At 42.0% G+C, this 15,890-nt stretch overlaps 1 protein-coding gene across 4 annotated transcripts in view; it reads right to left on the minus strand.

Annotated features, from left to right (window-relative positions):
• Positions 1 to 10,450: 10,450 nt before the first annotated feature.
• Positions 10,451 to 15,890, minus strand: part of ccser1 (coiled-coil serine-rich protein 1) — a 103,852-nt gene continuing 98,412 nt past the window's right edge. For all 4 annotated transcript variants that reach the window (XM_031856541.1, XM_031856540.1, XM_031856542.1 and 1 more), the window contains exon 11: positions 10,451 to 15,352. In XM_031856541.1, the coding sequence (XP_031712401.1) occupies positions 14,522 to 15,352 (831 nt within the window). In that variant the 3' untranslated portion in view covers positions 10,451 to 14,521. The remainder of the gene's footprint in view (positions 15,353 to 15,890) is intronic.

Raw genomic sequence — 15,890 nt, forward strand, 5'->3', positions numbered from 1 at the left:
GTGTGTGTGTGTGTGTGTGTGTGTGTGTGTGTGTGTGTGTGTGTGTGCGTGTGTGCGCAATAGGTTTGAGCAGGTGTGAGGGATTTTCTCATCTCTCAGTGGTCCTCTCAAGCCCGAGGCTGGTTCCTCTTTTCAAAAAAGAAAGATTTTTAAAAAAGGTGGGTAGTCGATCATCTTCAAAAATGGTATGGATTTTCCTTAGTTACCAGAGAATATGGTCATACAGTATTTATTAGCCCAAAATAACAAGTCATACATTTCCATTTTACTGAAATAGGGATGGATGTGTAATACATTTGATTTGGATATTGTGTTTGATGAAGCATCACAATCGAGAACAAAGACACTGTGTCCATGTTATTTTGAAACATGTACCTTTTAATCAACTGATCAATACTTTAACAAGACATTGTACTGACCTCTGTTAACATTTGAAACTATTATCGTTTTTGCATAGATGAGAGCTGCATCTTAACTCTGTCTAGCAACAAATGCAACTTCTGAGTTATCGCTCAACTCAACAGTGCAACAGTGCATCTCTGTGACTTTGCAGCAGGCCCATGTGAACTTTCCAATCCAATAACCCATAATGGATTGCTGTGGTGGTGGCACTGATATCATCACGGATTGAAAGCAGGCTGTTCTGCTCAAGCCATTCTGGGTTGGTGTCTGTCTGTCAGCTTCACCGTCTGCCAAAATCCTCACTCCACATCCATCCACAGGAGAAATACCTCTCTACCGTTTTGCTCAGTGTGCTCGAGTTGTTCCGACACCAACACCAGTATAGGAAATGCCTCCAATACAACCTACAAGGCTGGATCATGTGTCGGAGCATGGAAGTCTATGCAGCGATCTGATAACATGTTCTATCATGTTTTACCTCATTTATACTACTCATATACTACTACTAAAGCTGTACTACTCATTTTATAAGACATGGTTAAGCTACGTTTCAGACAAAATAATTGATAATTCATGCTTCAATTCAATAGATTCAACAATATAATCATGCTATTTTCAACAATCTGTTCTAGATTACTCATCTAACATGTTATTGTGCGATTCATTTTACTTTGGAGAACAGACCTAGCCTTGGTTGCATCCTTTGACAATTACGAACATACCCAGAGCCTCACATGTTGCCCTTGAGGAGCTGCAGTGTTTATTTATGTACAATCTGAAACTTGCACTGTACATTTACTACCACTTTACTGCTAATTTCAAGTCCGCTCCAATCAGCCAACACCGGTCTGCTCTGAGTGCATCCACATCTCTCTCTGTCACATTTAACCACACAGACACACCCATACACTCGTATCACTCTTATAACATATGCATCAAACTACAACTACAAGATCCAACCACATTTGAAAGACCTTTATAGGAAAATGTTTGTTTTTTAATTAGTTCTACTGAAAAGAAGAAAAGAAATCTGCGTATGTATTGAGGAAGTACATGAGCTGATTGATCGCGCAGGTGACATTACCAGCAGTAACTCTGCCGCAGCTATTTATTTTGAAAGAGCAACGGACGATTATGTAACGTTATCACTCGCTTTGACCAATGGTGTTACAGTCTCTCAGACACACTTTTGAGTTTTTAGGGCTGGCTCCGCTTTGCCAAAGAAATGGAGCAGGAGAGCTGCAGACACTGGCACAGCATTAAGGAAGAAACAAGTTGTGTAACGCGATGAAGAACAATATCGAACAGTATTGTCTCTTTCTATGTCTCATTTGAAAATATATCAATACACCATTAAAGTCGATATACCTCCCAGCCCTACCGTGTAAAGGTTACAATGGGAAATAAACATTCAATCGCCAAAAATATAAATGAGTTCCTGGGATGTTCTTATTGTCCATTTTATTTCAAGAAAGTAAGCAACTACTTGTTTTTGGAAAAACACATTTTTTAAGTGGAATCTACAAAACCTGAAGAATAAGTGAAAGAGTGCAGGAACCAAAGATGTAAATGTATACCAAAGAAATAACTGATAAGAACTCTGATATCTTAATGTTTTCATTCTTAATATTTCTACTTCCTACGAAAACATTTCGTTGATTCATCTTGAACAACTGGACTATTGGTACTGATTAAGATTCCTCTTTCCTTCTCATCTGCTCTGTGGCTTCAAGCTCATCTGACTTTGTGTTATGACACAATTCAAACACACACACACACACACACACACACTTACAAATACAGATTCTGAACCAGAAGCCATATGGCAGGTTACTGGCCTGCATAATTGGCTTAAACAAGAAAGTGTGTGTGTAGTGCGAGTGAAAGTGTGTACACGTAGGAGGCCTTTCCTCTCAGTTGCAATAACCCCGTCGATAATCATGCAGCAAATGAGCCTGCTGTCACTGCTGTGGTCCCTTAACACAGCTGCTGCAGCCGGAGAGCGCCCCGCAGGCCCGTACAGACACACACACACACAGACAAACAGCACACGGACTACCATACACAGACTGCAGGCACCCCACACACACACTCACTCACTCTGATCTGCTTCAATTACCTTTGTTTCTGTTTTATGTGGTCGGTGAACAGTATAACTCGGGTGCCCCTTCCAGTTCCAGATTTTGGAGAGACAGATTAATTGCAGGTCATGGATATTGGATTTAAAAGATCAGAAAATCTTTTGGTCAGGTCATAGAATTAAAACCTGTAATGGTAATTGCCAGGCAGCAACAAACACTCACACATGTTTATTTTTCTTGTAAAACTAAAAGTAACACAAGTAAAGAAGAGTGATGTTCTCAACTGCACAGTGACTCAGCAGCAAATCTAAACTCACAAAATACCATATGTACAATTATCTAATGAACATGGAGGGACATCAATACCAGTAATTATGGTAGTATACTGTATATCTTAGGTATCTACAGTGTCCTAAATAATGTTTTCTTTGTTATGTGATGTGCCGAGTGGACGCTGCCTTCCACATATGGTGTAACAATCTCAACAGACTCACACTGAGCAATAATAATTAATGGTAATATAAAAAATATTGAAAATCCTGACAGCACATGCGGTCTGCTGTACGATTCCCCTGTATTGCATTTGGGAAATAAAAATCTATCACATGTAATGGTTATTGAGTAGAATCAAATTAATTATTTACAATTTAATTAATTCAATTATAAATTTGCTCTTTCATTAATTTTTCCAATAGAGTGGGTAGGACCATTTATAGACTTACAGTTCCTTGATGACCTAATCCATAAAATCCACATATTTGTATGTTATTTCTATGTATGCAGGCTCTCAACTCTTGATTCAAATAATAAAGAGCCTTGTTGTTTCAAAAGATAACAGACAGAGGACAGAAGGGTTGCTGTTGTGAATGATTACTGTATGTCTGATAGGAAAATGTACTGAAAGGTGGACTTTTACTCAGAAGTTTTGAAAATTCTTCAAAACTTTGTCCGGGGTGGGTGGGGGAGAATAAAGAAAGGAAGAGTGGTGTTGATTTGAGTTGCACTGGGGTTATTTTCTCAAATCAATGAACCAATTTCATCTTCAGTCTAAACCCGTTGTTTACAGAAAGCCCCTGCAGGTGGAAATGGCACAATAACTGCAGTAAAAGTCAGGTCTGTTGGGTTCACATTATACCGACTACAGGAGCAAGAGATAAGTCAAGGGGGATGAAGGGAAAAGAGGGTAAGAGGAAGAAATGAAAAGAGAATGGTGGCGAAATTACACGTTTCAGTGTGCATATTTCTTCTTCCGAGCCAAAATGGCACATTATGATTAATATTTTGAGTCTCGGTGAGAGGAGGAAAAGAGCAGAGATGCAGAGTGGGCCGCCTGGAAGATTCATCACTGGTATCACAGTATTGTCAACATAATACCCTACCATCTGCTCCCTGTAAAAGCCCGGCTAAATGTGTCTTGTGTTGTACACATGGTAGTCCAGTACCAAAGAGCAGAAAGACTGTGTGGGCAACATGAGCACCGCAGAGTACGTTCACATAAAAACTATGCCTACTGTTTACGCCAACTGCCGATTTCAAAATACAAAAAAACAAATCCTTTTTTTAAAAAGTCATCCAAAATTGGTTATGTGTTCCTCTGTATTTGGGAAGACAGCAGAGCAGTGGAGAGCCAAACGGCCACTCTGTGTAAAGACGTCGACCCAAATCAGGAAAATCTCTGGTAAAACAAACGCACGCACGCACGCACGCACACGAGTGGAAGAATACTCGGTGTGGGCTGACGGGTCCAACAAGCGTGAATCACCATGCAAACCATCGTGAACTGAGTGTGAGGGTGGTGGAGGACTACTAAGGAAGCTACACTGCTGTTGAGTCTGCTGGAAGAAGGCACGAAGCCTCCAGCACTGTCCTTTTGTGAATGTCTGTGTACCTATAAACCTTACATGAGTATTTTTTGTGTAGGTGTAACACCAAAAGTCTGTAAGTGGTCATTAATATCTTACCAAAATCTAAAAAAATATCTCGTTCACACACCATGTTCAGTTTCCAGCAGCTGTACCTCCAGCTTGGTTGTGCGAATGAACAAAAGCTGTCAGTGTTCAATGGTGGGAAGCCAATGAGGGATCGTGTAAAATACAGTATAAAATACCATAGGCTTGCATTCTTAGAGCCTTGGGAGTGGGCTCTACCCCCACTAAAGTGGTCATTGAGGTTTGATGGGTATCAGTCCCGAGTGACACCTGAGTGACACCTTGAGGTGGTCTGCTATTAACCTGTTGTGAAATTATTTTGTAACTATGCACCATTTACTCTAAAATCTAATCTGAAATTAGACAACCTGTCTCATGAATGTGATTTGAAGTTAGCTCACGAATGAGGATTCTAGCACAAACTTTCAAAAAGTTTGTGCTAGACTCCTGACATTATGTGTGTGTATTCTTAGCACTCCAAAGCACCTTTATTTAAAGTGTGGTGGCTGTAGCTTATTCCTTTGGTATAGCTGTCATAGACTCCCATTACTTTGGGCTGGGGGCGTGGCCAAGCACAGCATAAGGGTCAGGGTTAGGTTTGGGTAGGGACGTGGCCTCCTGGTGGAGGTCACGGGGGGCACGGGCACAAGGGGAACATTTATCTGAAAGAGATCTCGGGTGTTCTTCTATTAGGATCATGGGTATGCTTAAAAAAATCACCCCATAGTAAACAACCTTCTAAAAGGTTTAGGTTAGGGTGATAGGAAGAGCCTTGGGAGTGGGCTCTACCCCCACTAAAGCGGTCATTGCGGTTTGATGGGTATCAGTCCCGAGTGTCTAGGACCTTGGGAAGAGGGTGAGGGGGTAATAACCACCTGAAATTCGACAAATTGTCTCATGAATGTGATTGAAGTTAGCTCATTAATGACATTTTGAAGGGCTTTAATTTTGAAATGCTACGTCAGAGTGTCATTCGAGTAATCCGAAAAAATGACTTCCCAACACAGGACACCGTTCCAATAATTACTTTATGCTTCAATAGCTTTCGTTCTTCTTTCTTGCTCATCAGTGAGATCTGCTCAGTGAAGCACACTATCTGTCTTGGAAGATTGATGGTCTTGATGTGTAAAACAGCCAACATTATTCATTACTCATGAGGACTGCAGTCATCACTCATCCTACAACAGGCATGATCAGGGCAAAATGATCACTCGCTTCTTATTCACATCTTGCAACAGAGGAAAGAAAACCTGGCCAAGAGCTTGCAAATGGGCGTCTCTGTGTTGTGCTAAATTGTGGCAAAATTGTCAAAAAGGGATAGTCAGCGATAGCGTCTATAATGTGAATCCTTGCATATTAAATGTTCACCTGGAGTTTCCTGTCATGTTCCAGTAATATTTGTTCCTGAAGTGTACTGAAGTAGTATATCACATGACATGGTTAGGCTATGTTTGAGACTGAGAATGTGACCACAAATACTAATATACTAAATATCTTGTAAAATAATTTGAATCTTCTGCCAAAATAATATTGACACAAAAGGTAGATTTAGAATGATAGCCTGTCCTTTTTCACATTTGTAAATTTAGATGATTTCTTCCTCGTGTAAACTATTTGCTCTTATCAGTAGGCCTGTTTGCCATGCTCTCACATGTACAGTATGGTAAACAACTAATATCCTGTCCTACAGATATCTGAACTTTTGTTTTCGATTAAGTGGAAAAAGAATTTATTCAATATAATAAAATGACTTTATTTCCTCGCATTTCACTGGTGTGAACAGACACACTGGTGTTGTATAGTTGCAGTACAAGATGGCGGTCAGACAAACGTGTGGAGGCGCATAGAGCGGTATTCATCACCAGCTAATGATACAAAACTGTATTAAAACATCGAACGGCAGGGAATAGGAGGCTAATAATGACCTCATTGGCTTTCAATGTTCCATATAATTCAATTTCAATTTTATTAACTTTATTTGTACAGCCAAATATCATATATCACAAATTTGCCTCAGAGGGCTTTACAATCTGTACAACATGACATCCTCTGTTTTTGAGCCGTTGCAACGATTGAAGAAAATGTCCCAAAAAAACTCTTTAACAGGGAAAAAAAGGAACAAACCTCACGGAGAGCAACAGAGGAGGAATCCTTCTCCCAGGAAGTGCAATAGATGTCATGCGTACAGAATGAACAACACAATAAAATCACAACATAGTTAATCCATATGACGGAAATGATACATAAAATGAGTAGTAATAGCAGTAGTAGCACTAATGATAGCAGGAATAAAAATCGAAAAATGATTTCTAATAATAACAGCAACAGTGGATTGAATAGAATGATAATACAAGCAGTAATAGTGATAGAAATGTGACTAATAATAATGAGGCAGGGCAGGACGCAATTACGTGGAATGTTTTGTGTTCTTTGATATCTATATATTTTATTTCTGTGGCTCACAGACATTACCAGCGGGAACACTGTGGCCCTTATTCATTCTGAAAGCACAATATCTGATACATTTCACTCAGACAGTCAGTCAGTGACAGACTTTTTCCCCAGGCAAATGGCAGTGCTTTTCCCGGTTTTTCTCATGCCGACTACGATACAGCACCACCACATTGGCGTGATTCCGCAATTGCTGATACGAATGAAGGAAATCTACCAAGTGCAATGCTTGTTTGAAAAAAACTGATTTCCATTAAGGCTGGAAGCGGGACGTCATTTGACGGAGGCGGTCGCCTCATAATTCTCTATGCAGGACAAACCCTGAAAAGGCAGGTTGGATACAGCATGCTAAACTATTCACATCGAGGGCAAACACAGATTTTTCGGAAATCCTTGCTTTGATCTAAAAGAGGCATCAGTAGTCTAAATCCTCTGCAGTTTGCCACCTCCTCTGTAGCTCACCTGCATTCTTAACTACCTCACTGTTGTTGCTCATCAGTGTCACCACATGCTAAGTCTGCTCCACATTGTCTCACTGACTGTCATGTTACACATTCAACCAGTCAAATGCTTCTCTGTTCTAGGTTCCTATTAAGGGGAGGTTTTTAGAAAGGTTTAAATAGTCTAAATGACTTTTCGCCATGCTCTTATTTTAGAGCAGCAAACCAGACAGACAAGAAATGAGCCCGATTATAAGGAGGCTCGGGCTGGCAGGGAGTGTTTATGTGCATGCAAACTCAGTAACTCCGGGCAAGAGAGAAGGTTGTGAGTGTGTTTCAAAAGTGACTGGCAGCACACTGTGCTGAGGGTCCAACTTTGCTGCAAAGTGAGCAATGTAAAATACTTTTGGCCATGCAGTATAATAATATGGTTTGCTGCTTTGGACAGATAGAGGGCACAATAAGAGTGATTTGCTCAGAGATACAAGGGGGGGAGGGGGGCGGCACCGCTATGACAGAGAAACAGATATAGAGGGAGAAAAAGCAGCAGAGCAGGTGAGAGACAGATGGGGGACAAAGCTAAATGGATCCAACACATCCACAATGATTTTGACAAATGGCAGTGACAGAGGGAGATGACTGTCACACACACACACACATACACACACGGCATCAATGATCAGGTGTCACAGGGACAAAAATGGTTAAAAGCCAAAGTTAAGCCAGAATAGTGAAGTAGATTCAGATGGCAAGTAATTGAGAGCAGTTTGAGACACACACACGCACGCACACACACACCAACACATTAAAAACACCCCCCAGCTCCTGCACTGCAGGCTTGCAGACATAAGGGAAGCATGGCTTTCACAGCACACTAAGCCAACTGCTAGAAGCGACAGACTGACGGATTGGTCTGGCAGCGCTTCAAAAACTGTTATTGATCTGTCTAGTAGTCAAGTTGTAACAAGAAAGGTACAATAGTTGGGTGGTTAACTTTACATACGGCCAGGCTTATGCTACTACTATCCTCCCTCAGTACTTGAGATATATAATACGGCTCCAAAAAACTGTTGAGTTTCCAGACATTTGTGGCTCGCTCACACCACCATGTTCTTATGTTTTACCTCACAATAAAATGTGGATTGAAATGTAAGCTGACAAGGTATGAGTATATGCTAAATGAGGCTAATGGAGGACTTGAGACTTCAGTTAAATCACCTGATATTCTTCAAGCCACAGCAGTGGTGTAGCATGGGGGAAAAAGGCAGGTCGTCTGAAAGGAAATTTTAAATATGTCAATATTTTAAAATTCAAAGTCCTGCCACACACACACAAGGACATTTGTATTGTTTTATAGGGTTACCCCATCTTCGTCAATTAGTCGACTCATAGGTCATAAGTAAGTGACCTATTAAAGCTCATCGTTCATAATACAGCACAATTTAAGAGCAAAGAACAAGCAACCACCACAAATCTGCACATGTTTCAACCAATCTCAGCAGACATTATGCCGTATCATAAGACACACGTCACAGGTGTAATTAACCCACTGTGGGTGTTTATGTTCCACGTCTCTGGCATTGTGGATGCTGCCTCACTGGGATCAAATGAAATGGAGACACCAATGACGTTATTGATGAATGATCTGTGTCTGAATCGGTCTGTATGTTATGACTAAACATCTGATTTATACATGGTCCGTGCTGACAGACGCGTCTGTGTGCCGTCACAGCTATTAACAAACATCAGTAAGGTTGACTCTCACTAAAATAATGACAAAAACAGCTACATTCAGACAAACACGGCAGTTAGATAGTCTTGTAACAAGGGTCTATGTTTCGCCCACGCTCCCCTTTGGATGAAAACAAAGCGGTAAAAATGACTGGAACCGTATGAATAGATAACATGTACCGGTAGGTCCATTTCTATTCATGTACTGACTGTGTTGTTTAACACCAAAACCCAAGTCCAAACCAAAGAAATCGTCATTTAAACACGTACCAATTTGACATTGAATAAAATCACGATGGGTGGGATTAAACACTCAACGTTGAAGGCTGCAGACAGATACTCCTACTAGAGTCACAACTTCAGGAACTAGACGGACATGCACGAGTCCTACTTCCTCGTCTTCTTAGGCGTGTTACGGTGTTGTTTTACCATCAATCCATAACCCCCAAAATATTGAATTATCAATGATATTAAATAGCAAAAAGCAGAAAATCCTAAGATTTGACAAGTTAAAAACGGCACCTGTGTCATACTTGTTAATTACGTAAACAGTTATTAATACTCATAATAATATAATTCATTCATTTTAGCACTAGAGCTTTTGGACAACATACCAAAAATGCTAATTCTACAGCCAACTGCGGATCCTTGGTCAGCAGCAGAAACACACGTACTGTGTGTATCTTGATCTCTTTGGACTTCAAAGCTCTGGTAATCAGATGTGTGTTTACTGGCCGTCCTTCATATACATCACAGCAAGTTATTTTCAAAGCTGCTGTCTTCTAATCCAGTGTGTTTGTTTGTGTATGTGTGCGCTATAGTCAGCCAGTCATAACCTCACCAACGCTAATTGAGTGAGTCCAGAAAGTAGAAGCGTGCACAGGTCCTCAGGGGTAAACAGTCAAAGCCTACATCCCACACACACACACACACACACACACACACACACATGCCTGCACACAAACTCAATCTAACGTAATTGATTTTCTAAACACTTCCCAACTTTATGGTCACTGCCAAATGAAAACTCACTCGAATAGGTTGGAGGCGAATGTCAAATGAGGTAAAATGACGTCTGTCTGCATCTGCTGCCGTGCACAACCTTTTAAAGTCCACGTTACAGCTGGAAAAGTTTTCCTCAGTTAGTCTTTTTCGAGTGATGGCCCTTAAGATTCTTCTGTCATTGCTTTGTTGTAAATTCTACTTTCAATCTTTGATTTTCTTCATTCTTTTCTTCAGAGATTTGTAGAGTGAAATCTACCTACTGAGCCTGGCAGACGGAGCCAGGCTCGCTCCCATAGAAGCTGCTTCATTATTCCACTGCTCTTTTTTTTTTGTGGTGACAGAATCCATCATTCATTGTCATTGCTGTAAATGCGTCCGTCATATCACAGACATTGTGTAATGAAAAGTCTGACATCGGTGATGGAAAAAAACAATAATCAAATAACAATCTGGAGCGAATGTTTTCATACATTTTATTTGTATTAAATATTAACAATAAGGAGACAGTGGACAAAAATCCTCTGAAATTTCATGTGAACAACAACTGTGAGCGTGACAAAAAAAAAATGGTGTTGGTGAAACTGAAGAGGAATACGTTGGGTAAACACACACTGCAAGGTTCTTTTGACCATAGATAAGCCCATCAAACAATTTCAAACCTGTTTAGAAGGACCATGGAAAGTGAGAACGGACTCTCTGAAGAAGGATTTTTCTATTTTCCTCCACGTATGGGCGGATTATCCCCAATGAATATATGGGCACACTGGTCCGGGGCTCACAGTGCGAGTCTACCCAACAGTTTTATATACCTAGACACAGACTTCATCCTAAACAGAAAAAAAAGCAGCTTTAATAGATCAACCGTCCACTTTTCTGAAACAGTTAGGCAAAAGTTTGCAAAGTCATGTCTTTCAAAGTAATCTCTCAAGCAGGAATAGTCTTAGTGCAAAGGCTGGATTTCACCTATGAGTGAGTCAAAACTAGCATCGGGTCTAACTCTAACATGGAGTTCATTAAGTTTGTCAGATCTGTTTTCTGATGCATTACAATAGCCTGAACAACTTTGGTAATAGCTCAGACCTCTGACTGCATTTATCATTCGTCAATGAAACAAACTTTATTGTTGTGTTTTCATCCGTTACGGCTGACAAACAATGTAAGTGAACCCATATTCTTTAAATGTCATTTACATGAGCACGAAACATTTGGGATCATGAACAGTGAACATCAACAGTTAAGTAATCTATGTACAGCTTAATTTCATTATCACATTAATTTGTAAAGAAAAGCAAAACATAATTACAGTAAGCATATTAAAAAGCTAGGACAGTGTAATCTCTGTGATTCATTAAAGTTATAATAAAAACATCATGATTATTACAGTGGTCATTTCATGACCACTGTAATAATTTGTTAGTGCCAAGAAGCTTTTAGGAAACAGATTCTATGGCAATAAATAAGGCAAAAAACAATAAATAACTTCACAACAAATGAAAGTCTCTTAAATGCACGGCATGTTGCTCAGTAGAATGAAGAATTGAGGTGTGTGACGTGTGCCCACTTCATGATTGCAGACCCTCGTTTCCCAGCAGCGAAATTCAACATCAGTTCATTCTTCCAATTACACGGGGGAAGATGTTTTTCAAAGAGCTCAGTTTCCACATTTGAACTGCCATCTCAGATGTGGCTTTTTCCTTTCTTGATATGTCTCATAATCAGCAACCCACCTTTGTGGTTTCTCAGTTTGAAACACTGCGAGGGGGAATGGATAGATATCCGAGAGGGCAGTGCAAACACAGCCAAATCCTCCCTTATGACATTTCACTTAGTGCCATTATGATGCATGCGTTGATGAGGGATGCAGATAGCACTTCTTAACAGGTCAGCCATTGACACCGCATTGTGTCAGGGAATGCTCGGTTCACATTGCAGCTGTGGTTCTCAGTCCCCCGGAGCCAGATTACTGCTGGCCGTCTACACTACCAGGTCGCATAATTACATTCAGCAGGTGTAAAATGATTCCCTGATTAGACAGCTGGAATGAAAATCAGGCCCCCAATGCTCAGGACTGAGAGCCACTGCAGTAGCGTCTGTTATAGATACACTGTGACAATACATGCTCTGGGTAAGTACGCTAAGCAGGGTAGAGACATGGAGGGAAGGAGAGACCCGGGACATGATAGTGGGGGAAGGAAGATAACCGACTGAAGAGGAGCACAGGAACAAAAGGAGCTACTTAGTTTGCATGCAGTGGAGAGGGATGCTGGGGGATAGAGGGAGGGACATGTATAGGGAGAGATTAAGGGGGAGTAAAGAGTGGATGGATGGAAAAAAACAGAAAATAGGGTAGAGAAAGAAATAAGGACAGCAAGTGAAAAAGAGAGCAAATAATGTGCAGGTGAAGCAGAACAGAGGGAAAACTGTAGTTTCCGCCAGTGGGAGCTGAGCTGTATTCCTTCAGGCTTTTCCTCACCTCTACCAGGTCCTTGCCTCATGAGGTGTACATTACAACAAACACAATCTGTACAACCTCCCAACAGCCGGGTGCCGTCTAGAGGCAGACAAGGTCAACAACTTCCCCAAAATCTAACATTCTCTGTAGATGCCGGGAGCGGTGAACTCCTGGCCTGTGCTTAGCAGCAGCGCAGGTTACCACCTCCCGGCCGACATTATAATATTTGTTTACCTGAAATCCTGTTTGACGCTTCAACAGAGCAAATACAAATATATTCAACAGTGGCAGATTGAAGAGGCTGTCATGCAGTCAAGTTGCTCACAGATTTTTAAAAGATGTGTTTTCAAACTTATCAAATCCAGGTCATGGCAGTGATGATATATGTAAATCTCTATCAAAAGCTATGAGTCCTAATGTCCCAATGACAGCATAGCCTCACAGTACCAAATGCCATCACGTTGGATCCCTTTTTTAAGAGATGCCCAACACATCTGAGATCAGGAAGATAAAAGAAGGCGATCGTAAAAGGACTGGGTACCATCGAAAAACTCAAATGGAAAAGTTCAGTAAAACATGTTTTCTATTTCTTCCTTTTTCATGATCAGGTAAACAACTCTCTGTGCAGTATTATGTCACTTGGACGAGATCGGACTCGATTGATTTTCCTTTGAATCCAAAAGATGGATTTTGATTTTGTCATTTAGCAAAGCACCAGTAGGTCTCCCTGATCAATACCCAGCCCTAAAGACGATGTGAAGAGGTTCATTCCAACACCTGATACTTTAACCCTCATTTTGGGAAAAAAATACAGAATGCAGGTTGTGCCAAATCCTAAAACCTGTTCTGTCGGTCTCATTTTCTGATGTGTTTTGATAAAGTTAGCTAAGGGTTCATTCAGTAAAGCTTTAGTGTCATTTTGTCATTATACATGTTGAATTATTGAAATGGCAGATATCTTATTTTAGAATGAAACTCTTCATGTCTGTACTGTACTAATCTAACATCGCAGGTACACATTGATTCTTGTATTTCTAAGCTAAAAGTTCTTGTAACATCTTATCCATGTAGACTCAAAAACACTCAACAAGCTCGTGTCTTAGAGGTTTTGGCATGTTTGATTCCCTTCAGAATCAGCTTCATGAAACACTGAGATGAGGGTTGATACTGAAAAGTTATTAAAAGACTTTTAAAGTCACCCAGATCTCTATTCTGTTGCAGTACAAAATGCTCACCTCTAGTCTCCTGAATTTCTAAAAAGCATGCAGTAAACGGTTCATGGATGTGGACTATCATCTCAACATTTGTCTTTTCATCTGGACTTCTGTTGGTGGACATCAAGGAATGAGGAGTTGATCTGACGTAGGATTTGGCAATTTGAGTCAAATGATGGTCATTTCCATCGTTCATCAAGCAGCACATGTTTGAACTTTTAAAGATGATCAAATAAATGGATAAAAACAAAAACACAATGCAAACCTCATCTCTGCATTAGCGAACTCTTATTTGTGCAGATTGTGAGGCAGCTATATCACAGAAGACGTCTCTGTGAGAGAGTGTGTGTCAAAGTGTGTGTGACTAGATCTGTGAACGTGTGCATGGATATGAGGCTGTGAGTCCTCTGTGCACGTTGTGGGTCTGAGGGCGTAAGCACATCTAAACTGTCAGCATGACACACACCGTGGGAGTTCTGATAGACGGGTGAGTGCAAACTCAAAGCCAGATATGTATGTGTATGTGTGCGTGTGTGTGTGTGTGTGTGTGTGTGTGTGTGTGTGTGTGTGTGTGTGTATGTAACCTGGCATATGAGTGTGTTAAAAGGTGCAAAACGAAGAAGGAAATGTCAGCAAAAGGTTGGTCTGGATTGTAAAGAGCGACAAGCATGATTGTAAGCGCGTGTGGTTGGTGATTCAGGTGGCATTGGGACAGCGGAACACAAGCAATTTGTACCGAAGGAGCAGCAGTTATTTCTAGAAAGTCACACATTTTGTCGCTCAAGTCAATATGGATGGCGTAAATGTTTGTGTGCCCTCAACTGTCTCTCTGTGTCAGCGCTTGCAGTTCGGCAGTCTGTAGGGAATGTTGGAGGAAGACATTTTTACGACTGTAGCTATGCAGAGACAGAGGGCCTCGAGGTGGTTGCCCTAAGCGACCCGTAAACGTGGAGGAAGAGGAGGAGGAGGAGGAGGAGGACGCTGGGGAAGGAGTAGGAGGTGGAGGGGAGGCTCGGATGGGCGATGAGATGCTTGGGGAGGGGCTCCCTCTGCTTGCAAGACTGTGGAGGCTCGACGAGGCGCTGGCCCCGACTGCACGAGGGATATGGCTCGGGGGGTGGTGCTCTCCTCCTCCTCCTCTCCTTGCCCCACCTGACAGACTCACTCCTCCTCCTCCTCCCGGAGTCAAGGACTCAGAAGAGGAGGACACCCCCTCCGGCTGCCTGGAGGACAGAGATGGAATTGCGTGGTGTTTAGCAGCCGCTGAACCGGAGCCGGGGCATTGATTTGGACTATGGCCCAGGTGTGAAACTTGAAGCTGGGCTGGAGTAGTAAGTGAGGCTTGGGCTGACGCTGCAGAAGTGGCACAGGACAAGTTGGAGGAGACTGGAGCTAGATTGGGAGCAGGGTTACGGGCTGTGGAGTGTGCCAAGATGCCCTGGCAGTGGCGCTCCTCCCTGGCAGTGTGTCGTTCAGAGACGGGCGGGCGGCCATGCAGAGGAGGACAGTAGTGGGGGAGGTGCTGGTTACAGAGGTCCCCTCCGAGTGCTGCCCCCACTCCCCGCACTGCCCTTCGTTCCCTTGAAGCCAGGCTGCTGCTGCTGCTGCTGCTGCTGCCTAGTCCTGACCACCGGCCTGGATGACTGGTCTGAGAGAGAAGAAGAGAGACAGAAACAGGGGAAAACACATGTTAGAGAGACTGTACCATTTACTCTGCTTTCTGTCTGTGTGATGTGGACTGAGAGAGAGAGAGAGAGAGAGAGAGAGAGAGAGAGAGAGAGAGAGAGAATGTGTGTGTGTTTGTGGGAGAGAGAGAGAGAAAGAGAGAGAAAGAGACAAACAGAGAGACAGACGGCATGAGAGAGAGCCCTGTTGAGTGTTCACTATAGATTGTTAATTTGGTTGACATTTGGAGAACGATCTCTCTGGGGTCCTGCAGCTTGTTCTAATTGTTTCTAAACCAACCGGAACCCTGCTCACTAAAGAACAGACACACGCACGCAGAAACAAACACACACAGAAACAGGACAACGTGACATACGCATGTATTGAGATGTGCGCTCAAGGTACGCACAAAGCCCCACGCACAAAGCAGTGGGATCTCACTCTCTCCCTCAAGCACACAAGCACAGAGACGCGCACACACACACACACACACACACACACACACACACACACACACACAC

This window comes from Anarrhichthys ocellatus, unplaced genomic scaffold (genome assembly GCF_004355925.1).
Source record: "Anarrhichthys ocellatus isolate YVR2014 unplaced genomic scaffold, GSC_Weel_1.0 scaffold17, whole genome shotgun sequence".
Taxonomy (NCBI): domain Eukaryota; kingdom Metazoa; phylum Chordata; class Actinopteri; order Perciformes; family Anarhichadidae; genus Anarrhichthys; species Anarrhichthys ocellatus.